We start from the raw sequence: 21,662 nt of genomic DNA on the forward strand, positions 1-21,662 counted from the left end.
CATAAGGAATAGAGCGGAAGACCACAGGGGAAGGGAAGGAAAACTGATGGGAAGAAATCAGAGAGGGAGACAAACCATGAGAGACTCTGGACTTGGGGACCCAAAATGAGGGTTACAGAAGGGAGGGGAATGGGGATATGGGGTATCTGGGTGACAGGTATTAAGGAGGTCATATGTTGTAAAGAGCACTGGGTGTTACAGGCAACTAAGGAATCACTGAACACTACATTAAAATCTACTGATGTACTATATGTTGGCTAATGAATTTAAATTTTAAAAATTAAATTAAATTAAAAAATAAAAAATAAAACCAAGGCAGAAACCATACATAACTCAGAGGGCTCCATGCCTTTGGAGGCTGAGCTAACAACCACAGCCAAGGCCTCTGGCAGTCAGGGGACTGAAGGTCTGAGAGGTGGCTCGGTGCACCTCTACCCCTGAAGCCCCATGGCCATGGCAAGGTGCAAGGACTGGGAGGGAAGACCCAAGCAGAAGCCATCCTGACTCCACAGCCACTGTAGGACCACTCCCAGCCCCACCAGGCGGTGTCGGTCTAGAACCAGGAAGAAAGCCTTTTCCCTTGATTGTTCTTTTTTTTTTTTAAGATTTTATTTATTTATTTGACAGACAGAGATTACAAGTAGGCAGAGAGGCAGTCAGAGAGAGGAGGAAGCAGGCTCCCTGCTGAGCAGAGAGCCCGATGTGGTTGTTCTTTTTAAGGATGGTTGCTCAGCATTGACACAGAAATCATCCAACATAAAACTGGAGCCATTCACAGCTGCAAATGACCCAGAAGTTATCAAAATGTAGACCACCAAGAGAGAACCTTTTGTCCCCAGGCAGGCCTCCTGTGTGCGGGTGCAGGTGGGGGCCCTGGACATGCCCGTGTGGGCAGGGCTGGGCTCCATGGTCTCTCTCGAAGGGACAGAAGTAGGAACCTGCTCTGACAGCTCTGCTCAGGACAGCACCCCCTGATGGAGATGGGGACAGCTCCTCATGAGTCCCAGATGTCCTAGTGATTCTTGGGCATGGCCTGAATCTCAGCTTCTTCATGAAGGTAGGGGAGGGCAGCCCAGCCACCATGGGTCCCACAGGTCTTCCTGGTACAACTCTTCATGAGTCCCAGATGTCCTGATGATTCTTGGGCACAGCTCAAATTTCAGCTTCTTCATGAAGGGTAGGGAGGGCAGCCCAGCCACCGCAGGTCCCACAGGTACTCCGGGGATAGCACCTTGGTGGGCTTGTGGTCCAGCAGGTACCTGTTCAAGTGGCTCTCGTCATGCCACACAACCTCAATCCCACTAGCCAGGTCGACCTCCATCATCAGGTGACAGGCCAAAGTCAGTCAGTGAACCTTTACCACCAATCCCCCAAAAAAGTCTCCCATGTAGTAGACATCATCCTGGTCCCTGAGGATGTGAGCTTGGAACTGTGACCAGTGCTGGTAGCTGAAGTCTTCATGAAACACCCAGTGGAAATTGCAGTGCAGGGCGCCAAAGAGGGGAGAAAGGATCTCCATGCCCACATGGTCACAAAACTTTATGTCCACATCCCCACACACCAGGTCATTCACCTCATGGAGAAAGTGCCACTCACAGAAGAGGCTGAACATGGCCATGCATTTCATGGACACATCTTGCCAGTATGGGGACCAGGGACCTTGAGGACCACCACCCTCCAGACTTCCTAGGAGGGGCACATGGGCCCTGCAGCCTGCTGGTCGGTGATGACCTAGTAGGTGACCCTCTGTCCCACCATGATGGGCTTCTCTGCCCTCTGCAGAAACAGTTCCAGGAAGACCTCCTGTCTACAGGGACAAGGGACAAGGTGGGAGAAGGATCACTGTCAGAGGCTGGTGTCAGAACCCCAGAGCTGGGGGCCATGGAAGTGTGTACCTTCTTCAAGGGGGTAGGCACAGGGCTGTTTTAAGCTATAGCCGCTCTCTCAGCCTGTCCCAAGCAAGTCTCCTTGTGGGGCCTCCCTACCTATGCTCTCAGAGATGGGGGCTATCGGCACCCCAACATACAAAGGGGAGCCTGAGGCTTCAGAAGGGGGAAACCAACCCCACAGTCAGCATGCTAGAGCCAGGAACACTCACCCTGTGCCGAGCTCCCAGGCAAACCCTGTCACTGGCCCCCACAGAGCTGTCTCTACCCCGACAAAGTCCTCCCTTGAAGGCTACTGGGCCTCTTGCTGACAAGGTCCATCAGTCAACCATTGCTATTCCTAGGAGCAGTCACCCCCAAACTCTCCCAGATCAGGAATCAGGTCCAGCCCATGGGCAGGGAAGGGAAAAGAGAACTGCTAGAAGAAGAGGGGGCTTGCTTAGGTCCCAGCCGAGAATCCAAGAGTGTAAGCTTCCAGGTCCAGGTCTACATCGCCCTGGCCCCAAGAAGTTGGAAGTCTTTTCTCTCTGAGGGGACTACCTGTGAGGACAGCAGCTTCCCCAATGTCAGCAAGGGTGGTGAGCCCCTCTGAGACTGATTTTTTTAAGGCTTTATTTATTTGACACAGAGAGAGACATCTAGAGAGGGAAAACAAGTAGGGGGAGTGGGAAAGGGTGATGCATGCTCCCCGCTGAGCAGGGAGCCCAACACGCTGGGGTTCGATCCCAGGACCATGGGATCATGACCTGAGCTGAAGGCAGATGCTTAATGAGTGAGCCACCCAGGCACCCTGAGACTGATTTTTTCACACAGGCACTAAGGCTACTTCCCTGTGCCTGCCCCATACCTGGCAGCTTAGTAAATCGCTCACATGGGGAAAGTGGGCACTACATTTAAATAGAAAACAAGGCCACACACACCCAGCAGATATGAGTCAGGTCACTGAGGCTGTGGTGGGGGGCAAGTCCAGGTCCAGCCAACAGGGGAACAAGCCAGACATGAAGCAGTGGGAGAGAAGACTGCTCGTGGCAGAGGGCAGGAGAATATAAAGGCATGGAGTCAGGCCCAAGGCACATGGGGATGACCACACATCTGGGAGGCCCACAGGGGTAGGGAGGATATGGCAAGAGAGGTAAGGCTGGAGACGACAGGCAGCTGGGGAGCAGGTCACAGAGAGGATCAAAGGTTTTGTTCTGAAAAGATCACTCTGTCAGTTACCAGAGAAATATGGGCTCTGTACAGCAGAGGACAGGGAGACCCTAACCCTAAGCCCTAACCCTAACCCTAATCAAATGTCATGCTCAATAAGACTGACAGCTCTACTCTGAAATCACAAACAAGTCCAACATGCTGACTTTCACTCCTTGCTCAGTATTGTACTGAAAGTTCTACCCAGAACAATAAGGCAAGAAATAAGGAATCCATATGTGAAAGGAAACAGTAGAACTAGGTCTATTCAGAGACCAGAGATGGCATCATCTTATATAGAGCACTTCCTAAAGAATCAACAAAAAAAATATTACAACTAGCTCCACAAAATTATGGGACAAAATATCAATACACAAAAATCTCTCTTATTTGTATACACTAGCCGTGAATCATCCAAAAAGGAATTTAAGAAAATAATTCCATTTTAGGAAATATCAACATTGACAAAATACTTAGGAATAAATGTAATGAAGGTGTATGTCATATACACTAAAAATTACAACATATTGCTGAAAGAAAGTAAGGGAAACATAAATCTGAGGACACCCCATGGTGGTGAAAAGACATACTATTGATAAGATGGCAATATTACACAAAGCAATGTGGAAATTCAATGTGTTCCCAAGAAATCTCACAAAGGCCTTTGGGAAGAAATGAACAAGCTAATCGTAATAGTCATATGGAATTTTAAGGGACCGCAAAATAGCCAAAACCATCTTGAAAAAGAAAATCAAAGGTGAAAGGTCATACTTCCAAAGTTCAAATCTTAATACAAAGCAACAGTAAATAAAACATTGTGATACTGTCATAAAGGTATGTATACACCCTAAAACAAATAATACATTATATGTAATTGTTTGAATTTAAATTTACCAAAAAAAATTTTTTAAAAGTATGCATACAGATCAATGGGATTTAACTGAGATCCCAGAAATGAACCTATTCATCTATGGTCCACTGAATTTTGACAAGGGTGGACAACATTACACTGGGGGGACAGAATAGTCTTTTCAACAAAGGGTGCTAGACAATCAGCTATCCATGTACAGAGGAATAGAACTGGACCCTTACCTCACACCTCATATAAACATTAACTCAAAATAAGTTAAAGGCCTAAATGTAAAAGCTAAAATTATAAATTGTAGAAGAAACAAATGGGGATCAATCTTCAAAACCTTGGATTTATCTATGCTTTTAGATCTGACACCAAAGCATAAAGGGAAAGAAAAAAATAGATTAAGTAATAGCCTCAAAATTAAAAATCTGTCCTGGCACCTGGGTGGCTCAATTGGTTAACTGTCTGACTTAATTTTTGGCTCAGATCATGATCCCAGCGTCATGAGATTGAGCCCCACGTCTGGCTCCACACTGAGTGTGGGGCCTGCTTAAGATTCTCTTTCCTACTCCCTCTGCCCCTGTCCACTTGCACACTCTCTCTCACTAAAAAAGAACGTTAAAAATGTTTAAAATATTTGTACATCAGAAGATACCATCCAGAAAGTGAAAAGACAGTCCCCAGAATGGAAGAAAATATTTGTACATTATTTATCTAGTAAGAGTCTGTTACCCAGAATATGTAAAGAGCCTTTACAACTGAACAAAAAGACAACCCCATTTTTAAAAGGGACAAAGTGCTTGGATAGATCCTTTTCCAGAGAAATCATAAAAATGGTGAATAGCGGGGCGCCTGGGTGGCTCAGTGGTTAAGCCGCTGCCTTCGGCTCAGGTCATGATCTCAGGGTCCTGGGATCGAGTCCCGCATCGGGCTCTCTGCTCAGCAGGGAGCCTGCTTCCTCCTCTCTCTCTCTCTCTGCCTGCCTCTCTGCCTACTTGTGATTTCTCTCTGTCAAATAAATAAATAAAATCTTTAAAAAAAAAAATGGTGAATAGCACATGAATAGATGTTAAACATCATTAGTCTTTATGGAAATGAAGATTTAAATCATTTTTATATCATTTTAAACAAGTAGAATCACTATGATCAAGAAAACAAAAAATAACAAAAGGATGTTGAGAAATTGAAACCCTTAAACTTCACTTGTGACAAATGGTGCAGTCTATATATAAAATAGTTCGGCATTTACTCAAATACATCAAAGCAAAATTACCATGTTTCAACAATTGTACTCCTAGATATATAACAACAAAACTGAAAACACTGGTTCAAGCAAACAAACAAAAATGTACAGGAATATTCATAGCAGCAGTGTTCACAATAGGCAAAAACCGGAAACTATGCAAATGTCCATCCGTGGGGAAAAGGATAAACAAAATGAGGTAGATCCATAAATGCCTATATTGTTCTGCCCTATGAAGGAATGAAGTAAAATAATTCATTTGTGGGGGGAAAATATGGCAGTTCCATAAAATATTAAACACAGAATTCCATTGCAGCCTATATGCCCCCAAATTTTGGAAGTAGGAGTACCCATATTCAGAGCAACATTTCTCACAACAGCCAAAAGGTGGAAGCCATCGAAGTGTCCACTGACAGATGACTAGATAAACAAAATGTGGTTTATACACCATGGAACATGATTTAGCCTTTGAAAATGAAGGGAGTTCTGACTCAGGCTACAACAGGGGTTGAACCTGGAAGTCATTACACTGAGTGAAATCAGCCAGTCAAGGAAGGACAGATACTGTGTGAACCCACTTAGATGAGGTATCTGGGAGACAAAGATGGATGTGGCTACAGGGTCTGAGGGGAAAGGACAATGGTGTTCCATGCATACAGGCTTACTCCGGGAGAATGAGAAAATTCTGGAGAACAATGTACAAATGTGGGAACTCAACGAAGGCCAGAGAATCGTGTACGTGAATTGTTTTAAGGGGTCAATATTCTTATGTTTAGTCACTGTGAAAAAGTGAATGAAGGACTGATGCATGTCACAATGTGGATGAACACTGAAAATGGCCCCAGTGACATAAGCCATATAGAAATACCACTCAGATTGGAGCCATCTGTGCTCCTTAAGTCCATCAAGGTTATCCAAATAAGGGAAAGTCCTGGAAGAAGTTCCAGAAGAAAACTGGATCCGAATGGAGAAGACATTTCAGACTGTCAGGCCAGTGATGACATCTGGAGTGGGCCTGTGGTCTGGGTTCAAATATGGGCACCATCATGATTTCCTCACTTGCGGTTACATGGTGGTTCCACCGGACAGTGTCACTGTTTGGGGTAAATGCACTGAAGTAACCTGTGTGAAAAGAATGTGATAAAGAAACGACGGCTGGGGCGTCTGAGTGTGCAGATAAAGGACATTTGTGCTGCTGTGACAAGTTACTGCAGATTTGAAATCACCGCAGAGTAAATGACTCTTCCAAACATTCACGTTAGCAGCATGTCACAGAAGCAGAGAGGACATCAGACTTTGGGATGGAGGCCAAGCCCTCCCAGATTCAGTTCACCCACCGTGGAGAGGCCACTCGCCCTTGAAGGAGGCCACATGTTAGCAAGAGACTCATGGGAGGATTAAATCAGGGGGCCCTGTGTCCTGAGTGCAGTAGAAGCAGTGGGATCTGGAATTCCAATTCTCCACAACGCTCCACCACAACCTGGTTAGAACTGTGAAAAAGTGTGAAAGGAAGCCTCGGTAAAGTGGACTGGGGAGGCCAGAAGGGGAGGTTTGAAGGGGGCGTCTGGCACCCATTACAGAATTAGAATCCCCCACGGAGAGACTCATCCCTTCCAGGCCCTTCCAGGGGAAGGTGGAGGGTTCATCTCCTACAAGAAATCACCATCCCCGCAGCTCGGCTGGTGAGAATCCTCCATCACTGCAAACCCCTGCCTTTCTCCAGTGGACCTTCCTTCCAAGCAACCCTCCCAACTTCTTCCTTCTCCATGAAATAATGTTCCTCTCCTTTGTTTCTTGCACTTGCCTGTGATGTGACCATAGCTTGCTCATCCCAGATTGCCATTCTCTTCTCTTCCCAAATAAACCCATTTTGCTGGTCAAATAACTGGCAGTTTGAGTTTAAGGTGAACAGAACTAATAAATTCAAGAAACTTGTAGGAAACAAAGTCAATATACACAAATTGAACCTGAAGCCTAGACTCTGAAACTGAGCCCTGGGCCCAAGCCCTGAACCATGAACCCAAACCCTATATCAGAACTCTGAGCCATGAACCTTGAACCCAAATCCCAGCATGAACCCAAACCCCAAATTGGACCTTGAACTTTATGCCAGAAGCCCTGAGTCTTAAACCCTAAATCATAAACCTAAAGCCCTAAACTCTAACTGGTCTCTTGAACCTCACTCTAAATCCTCACCCTGACCCTAAACCCAAAGCTAATCTAGAACTCTGACTGAAATCTGAACCTGAACCCAAATTCAAACCCTTCAGCACACTTTGCTTATTCATTCACCAGTGATGGATATTTTCATTTTCTACCTTTTTTTTTTTCTTGTGAGCATTGTTTGGGTTGGGGGCTAGGGTTAGGGTCTTGGATTGGGATCAGGGCCAGTCTTGAGAGCTAGTTGAGGTCAGAGTATGGGTCTGTGTCAGAGCCAGGGTCCAGTTCAGTGCCACTGTTTGGGTCAGGGACTGTTGTCATTCAATATTGTTTTCAATTCATTGTTCCTTAGCTATGTTGGAGAGGCTGGAGGATATTGAGCTTTATGCAGCTTGAATTTCCAGAATGAAATGGCTTCAGCTGGGCTCCAGGAGGGAGCAAGTGCTTCTGGATGAATGCTGAGCTCCCCTAGTCCTGCACTGCCCTCTACCACCTGAAGAGGGCGCAGGACACCCCCTTGCCACCACGACCATTCGAAAAGTCATTACAACAGAGGTCCTTTCAACCTGTGCCAATTTCCATGGCTCCACTCCCTGGCTCCAGGGATTGGCTCATCCATGGGCATGTGACCTGGTCCCAGCCACTGAGGTGGGAGGAAGCTTGGGTCTCAGCCTGCAGAGCCAAGCATGGGGTGGACTACCCAGGCCACAGGCTTTTCCATCATGACTGCAGAAGTGGCCTAGGCCAGGCCCATACTCCATAACATTGCTGAGGGCTATCGAACTCATCCTGAAGCCCACACATGTTAGATCCTCTGCTACCTCAGGAGAACCCCAAGTGTGCTCATGGTCTTGACCTGAACAAGATGAGCATCTGTGTTGTATATAACCCACATATACCTGCCAGACAATGGAGAAGAACTCAGCCAAAAATTACCTATATGGGATTCAACCACAGACATTTTATGGGAAGCTTGAGGCCTACAGAGAAAAGGGGTAAGGGTAAGGGAATTCACCCAAAAAATTATCAATAACGATAGCCCTCTGAGGCCTTAATTGTTGCCCAATCTCACTATCATCTTTTTATCCTTTCATGCTCAGGGGCTGGGGTCAGACAGATAGATCCCAGTGTACTCCTACTCTGCCACTGGAAAAGAAGAGCCCTCTCCTCCATCATCCATCATGTTGCAAATCTGGGGTGTGAAAAACTACCACCCGGGGACCAAATGGGACCTCCCCCCGCATTCTCTCAATCAAGTGTGTTCTGGAACATTAGTTATGGATGATCTGTGGCTGCTTTCAAGCCACAGTGCAAGAGTGGAGTCATTGTCAGAGACATCACATGGCCTGCAACACCTAACAGAAAATCATTACATAAGACTTTCCAGAAAAGTCTGGGCCGATCCCTGGTCTCAAAGATCCTAGCATCATCTCACTTCTTCAAGTAGAATGTAACACCTTCTGGGTAAAATCTAATTTCTTCACCCCCAGAGGCAAGGACTTCCATCCTTTTAGCCAGAAATCCATCTCCATCCTACTCTATGTACACCTTGAATGGCATGTCTACAGGTCTGCAGCCCAATGGGAATTCATGTTGTTTCCATGGTAGTGATGCTCAGAAACGGAGGTGTAAGTGTAAATTTGTGAGTGTGACCATGTGTTTCTTCTTTGTTAGCCACAGTGTGCAAGGAGAATACCACACAGTAGCGTGCTTTCTGTCCCACAAGAATAGTCATGCAATGTGGTTCCATAATGATCTCGGAAGGAATCCACCTTCATAGAACAAACTTCATCTGGGAGGACTCCCAAGTCCCTTGTCCTGGACACTATGTTCCACTGAGCCTGGGGAAACACAGAGGGACAGAGATTCCCCCTGCCCATCAGGGTTTTGAAGGACACTTGCTGTTCCAGGACAAAAGATTCTGAAACCATTCTTCCACTTGTCATCCAGCCAGGCACCTGTGAGAGAGATCTACTCCAAGCAGAAAGGACAGACTGAGAGACAACAAATGGTAGCCTTGTGTGACATGCACCACAACAGGGAACACTCAGGAGGACTGGGGGTATGCAGGGTTGGCCAGACTGGAGGGCGGGGTACCAGAAGTGCTCCAGGAGGATGTCACAGTTGTGAGCTTGTGTGGCTACACGTGTCAGTATGACCAGGCATTGGTCAGACTGAAAATGACAGGGCAGGTGAGGGATGGTGTCCCTAAACTGTCTTCTACAAGGCAAAAATTTTGTAACAAGATTTCTTTCAGTAAATTTCATTTAACATACATCTGTGAGTCCCTAAACCTGATTGTGTAGAACATGAAGTACGTAGCTGGCCATGGCTTTCAAGCCTGAGGTGCCAGGGGCAGAGTACACTTGATATTTCTTTTTGTTGCTTTCAGACTATGATGACTTTTCCTGCTTTCATCTCCAACCCACAGACAGGGAACAAAGGTAACACAGATCTATAGTTTGAAATGTCAACAGAAATCTGAAAACCCAAGTTCTCCCAGGAGCTAAAGGTTCAGGACCAGGGTGACAGAAAGTGGAGGCAGATAGCAAGGAACCAAAAGAACATGTCATGTGTATGTGAGCTAGCCTACTTCGCTACCTGTCATGCCTGACAGGAGGGAGTCCCACCTGTACCTGGTCCATCCGTTTGCTGCAGAGCAGAGGATGTGCTGAACTGCGTGTGGGTGTTGGCGGGAGATGGCCAGCTGGCCACAGATGACACCTGCCTAGTACCTGTAGGACCAGCTCCTGGTCCTCAGCTAAGATGAAACAATAATTATGTTTGTTTTCCTATTTTCAGGGACAGGTAATGTGCTCAGTGCTTTGGTGACTATATCCTCTCCCATTTTATTTTTTTAAAAATACCTTAGGCAGGTAAGACTGACATACAAAAAGCTGTCCATAATTAATGTATGTAACTTGACCCTGATTCTAACCCTAATCTCTAGTTAAGAGATACTCTATGTATAATCCTGCTCATAAATTAAAGGATGGTTTTTAGGAGCTAAGGAATTCAGGGACCAACTTTCTTTTGCCTTTTTCTCCCTTGAATCCAGTAAATGGGAACCCATTTGGCCATGTGCTATCTGGAGAGTGGCCACACAGAGGCAACAGTGAGTACACAGTGCCCCAAGCCGCATTGCAAAGCCCATTCGTCCTTTTTCCTGTCAAACCTTGTTCATTCAATGTTCACAGATCATTGTATAGATTGTGAAGTGTGACTTTGTTGAATTTTTTTAAAAACCAAACTAATTTTTTCAACCTGTTCAGAATAGAAGATGTTTCTGAAAATCTCAGAGTTGGCAAGCAGATGAACGCCCAGGGGCCTGGGAAAGGGCTATTACTATTGAATCTATTCAGGTCTAGTTAGGAAACAATGATGACTTCTATTCCACTTCTTTTCAGGAAGAATTTGTGTCAACTAACAGTCCTGAAACCACACAAAATACTGCAGCTCAGAGGAAAACCAAAGGAGAATCAACAGCCTCCAGAAGCAGAGAAAGAGCCACACCCAGGAAATAAGAAGACATATCACGAAGGCTCTGCTCAGGCCAACTTGCAGTTTGTGAATCCTCTGGAGCCAGAATGCCCCCAATGCCCCTGGGGGCCATGGGTCAGGCAGAGCGCACACCCTGATGTAGCACTGTTGTAACCCGTGACAAGTCTCCTGGTCTCTTCCTCCATGAGACACCCCACTCCCACCCATGATGACTCCAGCCTGCTTCAAAGAACTCCCATTCCCCTTTCTGACCCCACCCTTCACTTTTCCCATCACTGCCATCATACAGAGTACGTTTAATAACTTACTATTCTGTCATTTAAATGGGTTTTTTTTTTTTTTGTCATGTTTGCTGTGAAACGGTGCCTTGCCTCATCTACCCTGATGTAGAATCCCTTGTCGCATTGCCTGACTTCACTCTGCCCTCATAGTGTCATGGGGCTAGTGTCTTGGGCAAGGCCCTCACTAAGCCGGCTCAGCTGTTGCAGTGAAGGCCTGATTCAGGCACTGCTGTTTGTGTGCAAGTAGGTAGCACTGCCAAAACCTTGGTTTGGGTTCAGAATTGCTCATGGCTTCTCAGATGACCTGGGGGCACAGATAACCTGGGTGCACACTCTGAAGATACTTGCTAGCCCAGTGTTGCCCTAGGGAATTTCCATGGAATAGCCATTGTGTCCAATGAGGGAAATCAACAGGAGCAGGGAAGATGGGAGTCAGAACTCCTGAGATAGAATCTATCTTGGAGAGTGCCCAGCGCTTCCTAGGATCTCACTCCATAGTCTTTAATGAATCAATAAATCTAAAAACATTTTCTCATTTCAGAAATGAGGAGCCTGAAGCTCCAATGAAGGGACTCTCGTAGGTCATATTGGAAATCAGCAAAAGAGCCAGACTGAGATGGGAGGTGGCCTCCAGCATGATCCCGCAGAGTGGCTTTAGCTAGAGCCACAATCACCCATTTATCTTTCCTGGACTCCCTGACTCTCAGGGACTCTTCATGGGGCATATTCTGGGAACAAAAGTTATGTCAGTGCCACAGAAACCTCTGACACTGGTTATAATGAGACTTTGATGTCAATGGAGTCCCAAGCCATAGGCCATCTCAGAGTTTGTCTGCAAAGATATGGCTGGTAGGAAATCCACATGCTGACAGAGGGTAGAGGAAGATGGAAAAAGCTAGGGAAAGGGAGGGTGCTCATGTAACATCTGGCCCCAGATGACATGGTGGTGTCCAGCAAGGCAAGCCCCCCAAATACCCACCAGTGCCTTCACAGAACTCACCCACAAGGTTTGAGGCTGAGCTTCATACATGGGCCATGAGCGCTCTGACTAGTTCAGGAAAGCATGACAGGACATAATAAAGCCACAGCCTTGACAGATGTATATTCATGGAGCAATAGCTTTCTCCAAATATATTCTGATATGGTTAAAAAATTCACTGATAGAACATGAATATTTTTTATTAAAAAGAAAGTCATTCTTGTTGAATTAATAAATATTTATGGAGTATCTTCTTAGGGCAAATATAATACCACCTGGGAACTTGAAAAGACTGTGGGATATAATCAATAAAACAAAGATAGGAAGTAATGCAGGCTAAGGGCTGCAAGAGCCATTCTATTCAGAAAGGCCCATTAAGGAAGTCTACTGAGAAAATGCTTTTCAGCCAAGACCAGAAAGACAGGGCCAGCGAATTCTTCTGGGAGAAGAGTCACAGAGGAATTCAATTTTTAATTATATTGACCATAAAACATAACTGTCAAGAAATAATTGTCTTAAGTGCTGCTTTGGAACATTTGGTTCTTCTCTGTAACTATTTGGGTTACATGCTAACCTTTACTCACCATAATATACTCTCTAAAAAAATATCTTATTTAAGTGTGGACATCTTGTATTAAAGGCAAATAAGTTAACACTAGCAAATCCCTAAGCCCTAACTCTAACCCGTGACCCTAAACCATGATCCTAAATCCTGACCCTAAACCTGACCTTAACCCTAACCCAACACGCACCTAGCAAGAAGCTAGAAGGGCTAAAGCCCTCCCAACACAGGGTGCACACATGGCCCCAGTCGCCACCAACACCGGCCAATTCTCAAGAGCATTCTGCCCAAATCAGTACCAATTTGGGCAGAATGCTTATTAGAATTGGGCAGAAACCCCCATTAAACTCGCTTCCAATGGCAGGAGCCTTTAGGGGAGTCACCTGGGCCCCGACCGAGGTCCCCAGGGGTGCCCGCGGGAACCCTGTGAGAATGCCCTCTAATCACCAGGTGCAGTCCCAGCCCAGATCACCTCAGAATGCTGGCCAGCCCCGCCCTCTACTCTGCCCTCTGGGGATGCCACCTCAGCTCTGGCAGATCGGGCCTGTCATGCCCCTAGGCCCTAATTCTAATGGTATGGTTGCGTTGTCAGGCTTCTGTGCCCAGAGATCTGGCCCCCAAACCCTCCAAAATGGGGACCCCTGAACCCCACCCTTGGAGTCCACCTGCCACCAGGAGCAAACCAGCCGTTTGAAACTCCATGGAACCCTCAGAGCAGGAGAAACTTACACTCCTCCCTGAGGCCACCCCCACCTTCACCAACACCACTTGGCTCCAAACTCTGAGCCTGATGCCCCCTTTGACCCCAGCCATCCACTCAGTCCCTGGGCAATCCCGCTCAGCCTCAGTGCCAGCAGATCAGGCCTGCCATGCCCCTAGGCCCTAACCCTAACCCTAGGTTACGTTTTCAGACTTCTGTCCTCAGAGGCCTGGCCCCCAAGACCTCCAGATTGGGGAATCCAGAGCCACACCCCAGGATTCCACCTGGCACCCAGGAGGAAACTGTGCTGTTTAGAGCTGGCCGGCGTTGTGTGGCGATTCTGGCTGTGCACCCACCCAGTATCTGGAGGGCCTTCTTGCTAGGTGCGTCTTTCACCAGTCTGGGACCACAGCCCGACCCACGCTGAGAGGAGCTCCCTGGGGCAGAGTCCAGGAATGAGATCAGGCTGGACATCAGGCTCTGGGTTAATGGGCAGCCGTGGGCGCCGAAGGTGGGGGTGGCCTTGGGGGTCCATGCAGGTTTCTCCAGCTCTGAGGGATTTGCACAACTCCAAAAGGCAGGTTTGCTCCTGACTGGCAGGTAGAGTCCTGGGGTGTGGCTCAGGGGTCCCCAAACTGGAGGGCCTGGGAGCCAGGCCTCCGGAGGGAAGCCTTTTAATGTGAAGAATATAAATAGAGGATGTGCTCCAAAAGAAATCTATTTCCATGGATAATTACAGCATAATATGAACTAGGTGTGATAGGGAGGAATTCAGCCAAGTCTGTTGTTAAAATTCTCTCCCTGTCCTATTGTTTCTGTGCGGCCCAGTAAACATTTATACCTTTTCATCTTCTGTGCATTACTTTCCTTCCCTTTGAAGTCCCAAACTCCCTTCTCCTTAGTTCAGGGTGACATGTAAACCTTTTACTTTTCTATTTTTGCATCTCTCCTACCCCTGGCCTTCCCACAGGGACAAGATCCAATTTGGTTTTCTTCGGCTGATGTGTTTCATGTCAATTTAATTCTAAGAGCAGCTGGAAGAAGCTTTGAAGGATGGAGGAAGGGAAGAGAAACTTTTTTCCTTTCCAACAAGTGACTGGCAAAAGCAAACGCTCCACAGTTTGGATCTCGCAGAAATCAGTTTGATGGTCCCATGCTTCCGGAGCGAGGTCGGGGCTCCGCCTCTTCTGAAGGCCCTGCCGCTTTAAGAAAAGTAGGAGAAGGCCGAGGGAGGCTGCTGGGAAGGAGGGCGGGGCGCGCGGTCCACGTACGGCACCCGGAGTCGCGCGCAGCCTGCGGGGGGGGGTGGGGGGACTCGGCGCACCAGGTGCGACACTGAAGAATGCCAGGAAGACGCACAAAGGCAAGCGCTTCGCTGGGCCGCTGTTAGGCCATCCTGGTAAGGACAAAAGGACGACTGTGCCTGCCCCTTTAAGACCGAGTCCCGTTCTCCTCGGAGGGAAATAACGTGGTCAGGAACACTTTGGAAACTTACCCCTTTTAACCCCTCTTCTTTCCTTAACAATTAATAACAGGTACACAGTGTCCCGCGCAAAATCACGTTCACAAAAGATGCTCCATTGGTACTGGGGTGGAAGGGGGAGGCGCCGGTGTAGACGACCTAAGGTTCCAAACCCAAATCACCTCCTGTTTGCCGTGCTGTGTTTACAAGCCTCGGCTCGTGCGATTCAAGGGCTGACCCAACGCTCCTAACAATTAATCCAGAGAGAAGAGGCGAGACCCTGGGATTCCGAGAGCACGAAGGGGAGATGACACCCAGTGCAGGTCTACCCTGAGCTCGTACACAAGTGGCCTGGCAGGCGTTTTAGTCTGCCCTGTGTTCTGATATTTTAATTGCTCACTTTTGTTTACAAGTGGGGGGTTATGTGTGAAGCCTTGGATTATCTTGAGAAACTGGAAGATCTGGCAGCGTGTCTTTTTACCTGGAAACAGTTTGCGGGCCCCTTTGCGCTGCTCAGAAACAGTCTCCAGGTCGCCACAGCATCTCTGCTATAACCAGCGGCACCACTCAGGGTCACCAGTCCGGCCCCCTGGTAGGCGTTTGAGTTTGGGGCGCCTACTGTAAATATTTGGGCGGAAGGGTACAGGACTGTTTAATACATTTATAAAGAACAGTTCAGAGGTCCCAAATAACTGGGCATGTAGTTTGTGTTTAAGCTGTTTCTTATTCTTTCTTATTGTTACCAAGGCATTTTTCTATTGGAGCAAGCCTTTTCGGCCGAGGCTTGGTAAAGATGAGTCATCGGAGGTAGTTACAGGAGGATATTTGCGAGTTGATATTCTTTTATGACAAGTCCATAAAGTTTTAAGAAAAAAATCTGAATTTTGATTACATTAATGTTTTATGCTACAACAGCCATTACATAAATATAGTTTACTCAGTATAATTTGTATATCTTTGTCCACAATTATAGTTTGGTAACCTCCACAACTCTTGGCAAGACTTCATAAAGGCAAGAACCGTGTTTGCCCTGGTAACAGCTCTACCTCACCGCTAGAATCTAAGCGTCCCAGAGATGGAGACTTATTTTGCTCACAGTGCCTGCTTAAAGGTAAGTGATTTATTGAATGTGTTAAAGAACTTTATTTTGTGTGTGTGTAAGAACTTTAAACCTTATTTTATGTAACCTAGTTTTATGTAACTGGATGTTCCGGAGGTTTTCTCAAAATCAAATGCTTGTATGTTTATTGTTCTAAATTATTAAAAGACCTTTGTTGTGAAAATACTTCCTTTTAAATTTTTAAAAAAGATTTATTTATTTATTTGACAGAGATTACAAGTAGACATAGAGGCAGGCAGAGAGAGAGAGAGAGGAAGGGAAGCAGGCTCCCTGCTGAGCAGAGAGCCCAAGGCGAGGCTCAGTCCCAGGACCCTGGGATCATGACCTGAGCTGAAGGCAGAGGCTTTAACCCACTGAGCCACCCAGGCACCCCAAAATACTTCCTTTTAAAAGGTTGGATTTTCCTAAGTTCATGCACCAATATTTCCATCTGAAATGGGCTTGCACTTGTGAATCATCTGCTACAGAGCTTATACTGTAATATTTTCTTCCTGTGTAATGGGATTTGGAAGTGTCAGTGAACCTTGGAATTTTCAGTATTATTTCTGTTTTTAGAGACCCACAGATTCCAGTTGAGATTATTGTATCAGCCAGACCCTTCCTTCCTCTGGAGGAGCAGCAGCTCTTATCAACAGCCACGTTGACAGAACCTGGGCTTTGGAAAAGGACGATGGCTTCAAGCCTAGGTTGGAGATCATTTGCACTATTTCACATGAACCACTGTGGTGTCTTTCTGAAAGCTGTGAGAAGCAATGGTCTTTCCTTGTTTCCCTGGGGCCATTCCCCTTGGAGAGGAACTGGAAGCTTTTTGGACCCCGAGATGAAAGCTTTCCTGGAAGAGAACACTGAAGTCACCAGCAGTGGCAGCCTCACCCCTGAAATCCAGTTGCGGCTTTTGACGCCCAGATGCAAGTTCTGGTGGCAAAAAGCTGACCTGTGGCCCTACAGCGAGCCTTACTGGGCAATCTACTGGCCAGGAGGCCAGGCCCTGTCTAGGTATTTCCCTATCTGAAATGGGAAGCTTTAAGGCCCAAACAGATCCTCTTTTCTTCAGATTCTTTTTCAGCCCCTTGCAACTCTGCATTCTCTTTGCTCCTCACAAAAACAAAACAAAACAAAACAAACAAACAAACAAAAAACAGTGAAACCCCCAAATTCTTGTTTTCTTAATTTGGAGCAATTTAAGCATACTGCAGGCTTATCAGTGTATTTCCCCAAATATAGCTCTCTCTCTAAGAGAAACCCTAGGATCAGCTGTCAAGACCCTAGATACAATGAATGACCTGGAAATTTCACACTGTTCTCTGGTTCATGGTTCAAAAGGTATGGCCAGTGCAGTTTCTTAAAGCCCCAGTCCTTCAGCTCTCCTAATTTAATCTCATCAATGTTGCTCCTCGAGCCTCACACTCCGTCTCTCCCTGGAGGCTCACTTCTTTCAATTACCCAAAAAACAAGAGATCTGAGTTGAGTGGGCCCCACAAGGATTCCCTTTTCTCTGGTGACTTAGTGACATCTCAGTTGAACTCTGGGCTTGAATCTGCATTTTCTTTTTTTTTTTTTCACGTAAGCTCTATACCACTTGTGGGGCTTGAACTTACAACCCTGAGACCAAGAGTTGCATGCTGTACAAACTGAGCCAGCCAGGTGTGCCCTGAATCTACATTGTTAAGGTCTCCTCTTCCCCCACCCCCCAGCCCCCACACTGCAGAAATGTTCTTTCGGACATTCTCTCATACATCACACTATGCTTTTTATTAAAACACAACTGCTGAGACAAAGGCAAGAGCTTTTAGCGTTTCAGTCTGGTTTTTGCTTTTAGATTGTTTAATGATTAAACTTGCTTATACCTTCAGCCTATTGACCTCTAAAATTAAATGGATAAGCACTTCTCATTTGCGGGAGTGGGATGACCTAACAGAATTAATGTTGTATCTAGTTTAAATGCAAAATAAATAAATGCATATGTAGAGCTGTTTAGAGAATCCTAAAGATCGGAAAGCTTTCTAGGTGTTATCAAACAATTCTGATTTTCTGGTTGTTGCCAAATTTTCAAGCTATGTTCACTTACATCATACCTTGAAAATATTGACATTTTCAGTGACGTCTATTAAAGTGATTGTTTGTCAACTTCAAATAAAAATACAATCAAATTCCTTAAGACTGGATCAGAGGTCACAAGTTGGTACACCAACAGATGTGTTTTGTTTGGCTTTTACATGTAAACTTAAAATGAAAAATCAGTTGCAAACATTTAAAACTTGGGAAGTTTAAAAAAAATAAGAAATAAAAATAAACTTGGGAAATTTCATGTAAAAATGTCTGATCTTGAAAAAACAGAAGTATCTGATTAACATAGGATTTCTACATGGCAGCAGTGAGCTAAAGATGGGTAGCAGCTTTCCATTTAGACAGCCATGTACACCCCTACTTTGCCATAATCCCTGATATTCTTCATTTTTCAGTAGTAAGGTCAAGTGTTGGTTGATATATATTATTTCAGGGTTTCTCATCCATCTTCAGTGTTTGATAACTGTTTAGCCTTGGTCCAAATTGATTGAACTGGACTTTGTACCTACCAGAGAGAGGTCATTATAACTCAACATAAGCTATAGGTAATACCACTCTCTGATGGACAATTAATTTTGAATTTTGAATTTTGAATCTAGTTTACTGAATCCTTATTATAACAGTATTTTGTTGGTCTATATTGTAGGTGCTTGGCTGTTTCAGGATCATAATAAGTGCTCAGTATTTTAAAAAGACATTTTTGGGGGGATTGCCTGGTTGGCTCAGTCATTAGAGCTTGTGACTTTTGATCTCAGTGTCATGAGTTCAACCCCTATGTTGGGCATAGAGCTTAAAAAAAAAAAAAAAAGATTTTCTATCTCAGATAGTGTTCTTTGTTTTCTTTCCAAATTAGGTATCTTTTGGATAATCCTGATGTTGTTAAAGGAAAGTCTGTGTTAGATCTTGGGAGTGGATGTGGAGCTACAGCTATTGCTGCCAAGATGAGTGGGGCATCAAGGATCTTGGCCAATGACATAGACCCTAGTAAGGATCTCATATTTTAAAATATTTAAAGCTCATCTTTATTTTCTTCCAGGATAAATAGGTATGGATGCCTCAACATGATAGCTTATTTCCATGCGTATTTTGTCATCAGATATTGTGAACTTATGTTCAGTGAGACATAATCTGTGAAGATCCTGTGGGTCCTGAATTGAAGTGCATATTTCTTAAGAGGATTTGTATTTATGTCTGTCGGATAGCCCAAAGTGTCTCAAGCCAGGAGTACTTACTGTTAATTTCTGGGCAAGGGATTTCCTGAAATATGTAGGTTGTATATATTTGACCCAAAACCCAAGTGAAGATAGGCCTTGTGTTTTGAGGGTGATTTTATTCCATTAAAACCCAAGTTGAGACAAGTCAGTTTTAATTTTATCTGATTTTCTTTTATTTTTCAATTTTACTGAGGATCTAGCTTTTATTCTTATTTTATTTTATTTATTTATTGGGGGGGGGGAGTAGAGAGGGGTAGAAGAAGAGGGAGAGAGAGAATCTTAAGCAGATTCCACACCCAGCATGTGAGCCTAGAGTGCAGGGCTTGATCTCACAACTCTGAGATCAAGACATGAGCTGAAATCAAGAGTCAGACACTTAATGGACTGAGCCACCCTGGTGCCCCAAGATCCTTATTTTATACAGGGGACTCAGATTGCTGAAGTCCAAGACCTGTTTCCCTAGACAGCTATAATAAACCAAACCTCTTGGTTATTAGATCAGCAAGTATTCCTTGAAACCTCCACATTTCTAGGTGTTTTGTACTGTTTGTTTTGTTTTTAGGATATCCCACTCATATATTTGAAAATTGCAGTAAATAGTTTATGTTGGTAGATATTCTTTACCTGAAAAACAACTTTCAATAAAAGGGAAAAAATATTGTTAGATTTTCTAAATTACTTAAATTAATCAATAAGGGATTAAAACTGCCTAGCATAAAGCAATTCATTATGTGCTTTTTTTAAAGTTGCAGGAATGGCTATCATACTGAATTGTGAATTGAACCAACTGAACCCTTTTCCCATTTTAACCAAAAACATTTTGGATTTGGAACAAGAAAAGTGGGACCTTGTTGTGCTTGGAGATATGTTTTATGATGAAGACCTTGCAGACAGTCTTCATCAATGGCTGAAGAATTGCTTTTGGACCCACAGAACTCAAGTACTGATTGGTGACCCTGGACGACCCCAGTTTAGTGGACATAGCATTCAACATCAACTGCACAAAGTGGTAGAATATTCACTTCCAGAGCCTACCAGGAGGGAAAACAATGGGTTGACAACAAGCACAGTATGGGATTTTCAGCCTTGAGTTGTCCAAGTGCTTCCAAGTGTGAATATAACTATGTTTGGGTTTAACGCTGAAAGACCCTCCAGTTTAAAGCATGTATATCTTGTTTCCAAAATAGTAAGTCGTAAGTTCTGTCAGCCTTTGTCATGTAACTCGTTCTGCATTATGCCAAATATGCAAATCTCTACCTGACAGTTTTCTACTTTTACTGCTATAGGAATAGAATTCTAGAAGGCAGTACCAAAATGGTAGCAACATGTAACTTATATAGTAGAGAAGAATGAGAAAGAAAATGAAAAAGCGAAGTCTGTTTCTGTAGTTGAGAATAACTATATGATGGAACTTCAAATTAGACACAATACAAAATAGAGAAAAGTACTGTATTTCAAAAACAATGACCTGTAAAGATCAGAGCTGCATTTAGTGTGCTACAGAGTATGTTGGCTTTGGAGTCAGGCAACTCTTGTCACTTTCTAGTTGGGACTTTAGGCCAGTTAAGCTCTCTGAACTTTAATTTCTTCATCTATAAAACTGTAACAAACTTAAGAAACCTCACCTCAAGTGTATTTTATTAAATGAAAGAATAAAGTGCCTCATACAGTACTTGGTACACAATAGGACCTCAACTGACAGTCGTGGATAAAAATAAAGATCTTAAATTAATTAATTAATTAATTAATTAATTAAAGATTTTAGAATTTCCTAGCGATACCATGACACTTTCTGATGCTTCTTTATGGTTCACTAAGGTTAGCTAGAAATTGGTTATGCTACCACTTTGTGGCCCAGGTTGTCAGGATCTTATATATCAATAAAAAAACCTATGACATAAATGAGAATGTGAAGAAGAATATGTATAGCATACCACTATTTATAGAGGAACATATGAAAAGATATCTGTAGGTACTCATATATGTGTGTGTATGTGTGTGTGTGTGTGTGTGTATATATATATATATATATACAAATACAATACATATTTGTTCGCAACATACATAGCATATCCCTGAAAAGATAAATAAGTAATTGCTAACTGTGGTTGTCTTCTGGGAGGGTACCAGATACCTGGGAGACTGGGGTGGGAGGTCTCCAAGTTTTACTTTTGGGTCTTATGATTCTGTACTATAGATTTTCTATTCTCTAATTTAAAACTAAACACCAGCGTTACATGTGTTACAAGTGAAATATAAAATGCACCCTTTCTAATTCTCTAATGTTTTCAAGTACTGCTTTGGAGTTGTTCATAACGTGTGCATTATATACAAACTTTCTAATAACGCATGCGTGCCATTGGGATTACCATAATCCCAATGTGATCAGAGTTATAGTCATACAGTGGAAATGTGGAGAAAGCAATTAAGGGCAAGCTGTTGC

At 44.5% G+C, this 21,662-nt stretch overlaps 1 protein-coding gene and 1 pseudogene across 11 annotated transcripts; one reads left to right on the plus strand and one right to left on the minus strand.

The window, feature by feature from the left end:
- Positions 1–1,113: 1,113 nt before the first annotated feature.
- On the minus strand, positions 1,114–2,207 carry LOC309868832 (histo-blood group ABO system transferase 1 pseudogene; annotated as a pseudogene). Its single transcript has 2 exons — positions 2,155–2,207; positions 1,114–1,807 (listed from the first exon to the last, which is right to left on the minus strand). The product of its transcript is annotated as a histo-blood group ABO system transferase 1 pseudogene (transcript).
- A 12,395-nt stretch (positions 2,208–14,602) lies between these two features.
- On the plus strand, positions 14,603–21,278 carry ETFBKMT (electron transfer flavoprotein subunit beta lysine methyltransferase). 10 transcript variants are annotated; one of them, XM_082738642.1, is made up of 6 exons: positions 14,603–14,755; positions 15,232–15,410; positions 15,792–15,929; positions 16,494–16,934; positions 18,859–18,989; positions 19,966–21,278. In XM_082738642.1, exons 4-6 carry the CDS (start codon positions 16,609–16,611, stop codon positions 20,307–20,309), a joined length of 801 nt encoding a protein of 266 aa, XP_082594768.1. In that variant the 5' UTR covers positions 14,603–14,755; positions 15,232–15,410; positions 15,792–15,929; positions 16,494–16,608; the 3' UTR covers positions 20,310–21,278. The 10 variants fall into 10 exon arrangements, with proteins under 10 accessions (XP_082594768.1, XP_082594773.1, XP_082594766.1 ...); XM_082738647.1 differs by having other exon boundaries at positions 15,792–15,830; XM_082738640.1 differs by lacking the exon at positions 15,232–15,410.
- Positions 21,279–21,662: the final 384 nt, after the last annotated feature.

This window comes from Mustela nivalis, assembly GCF_964662115.1.
Source record: "Mustela nivalis genome assembly, chromosome: 7".
Lineage (NCBI taxonomy): Eukaryota > Metazoa > Chordata > Mammalia > Carnivora > Mustelidae > Mustela > Mustela nivalis.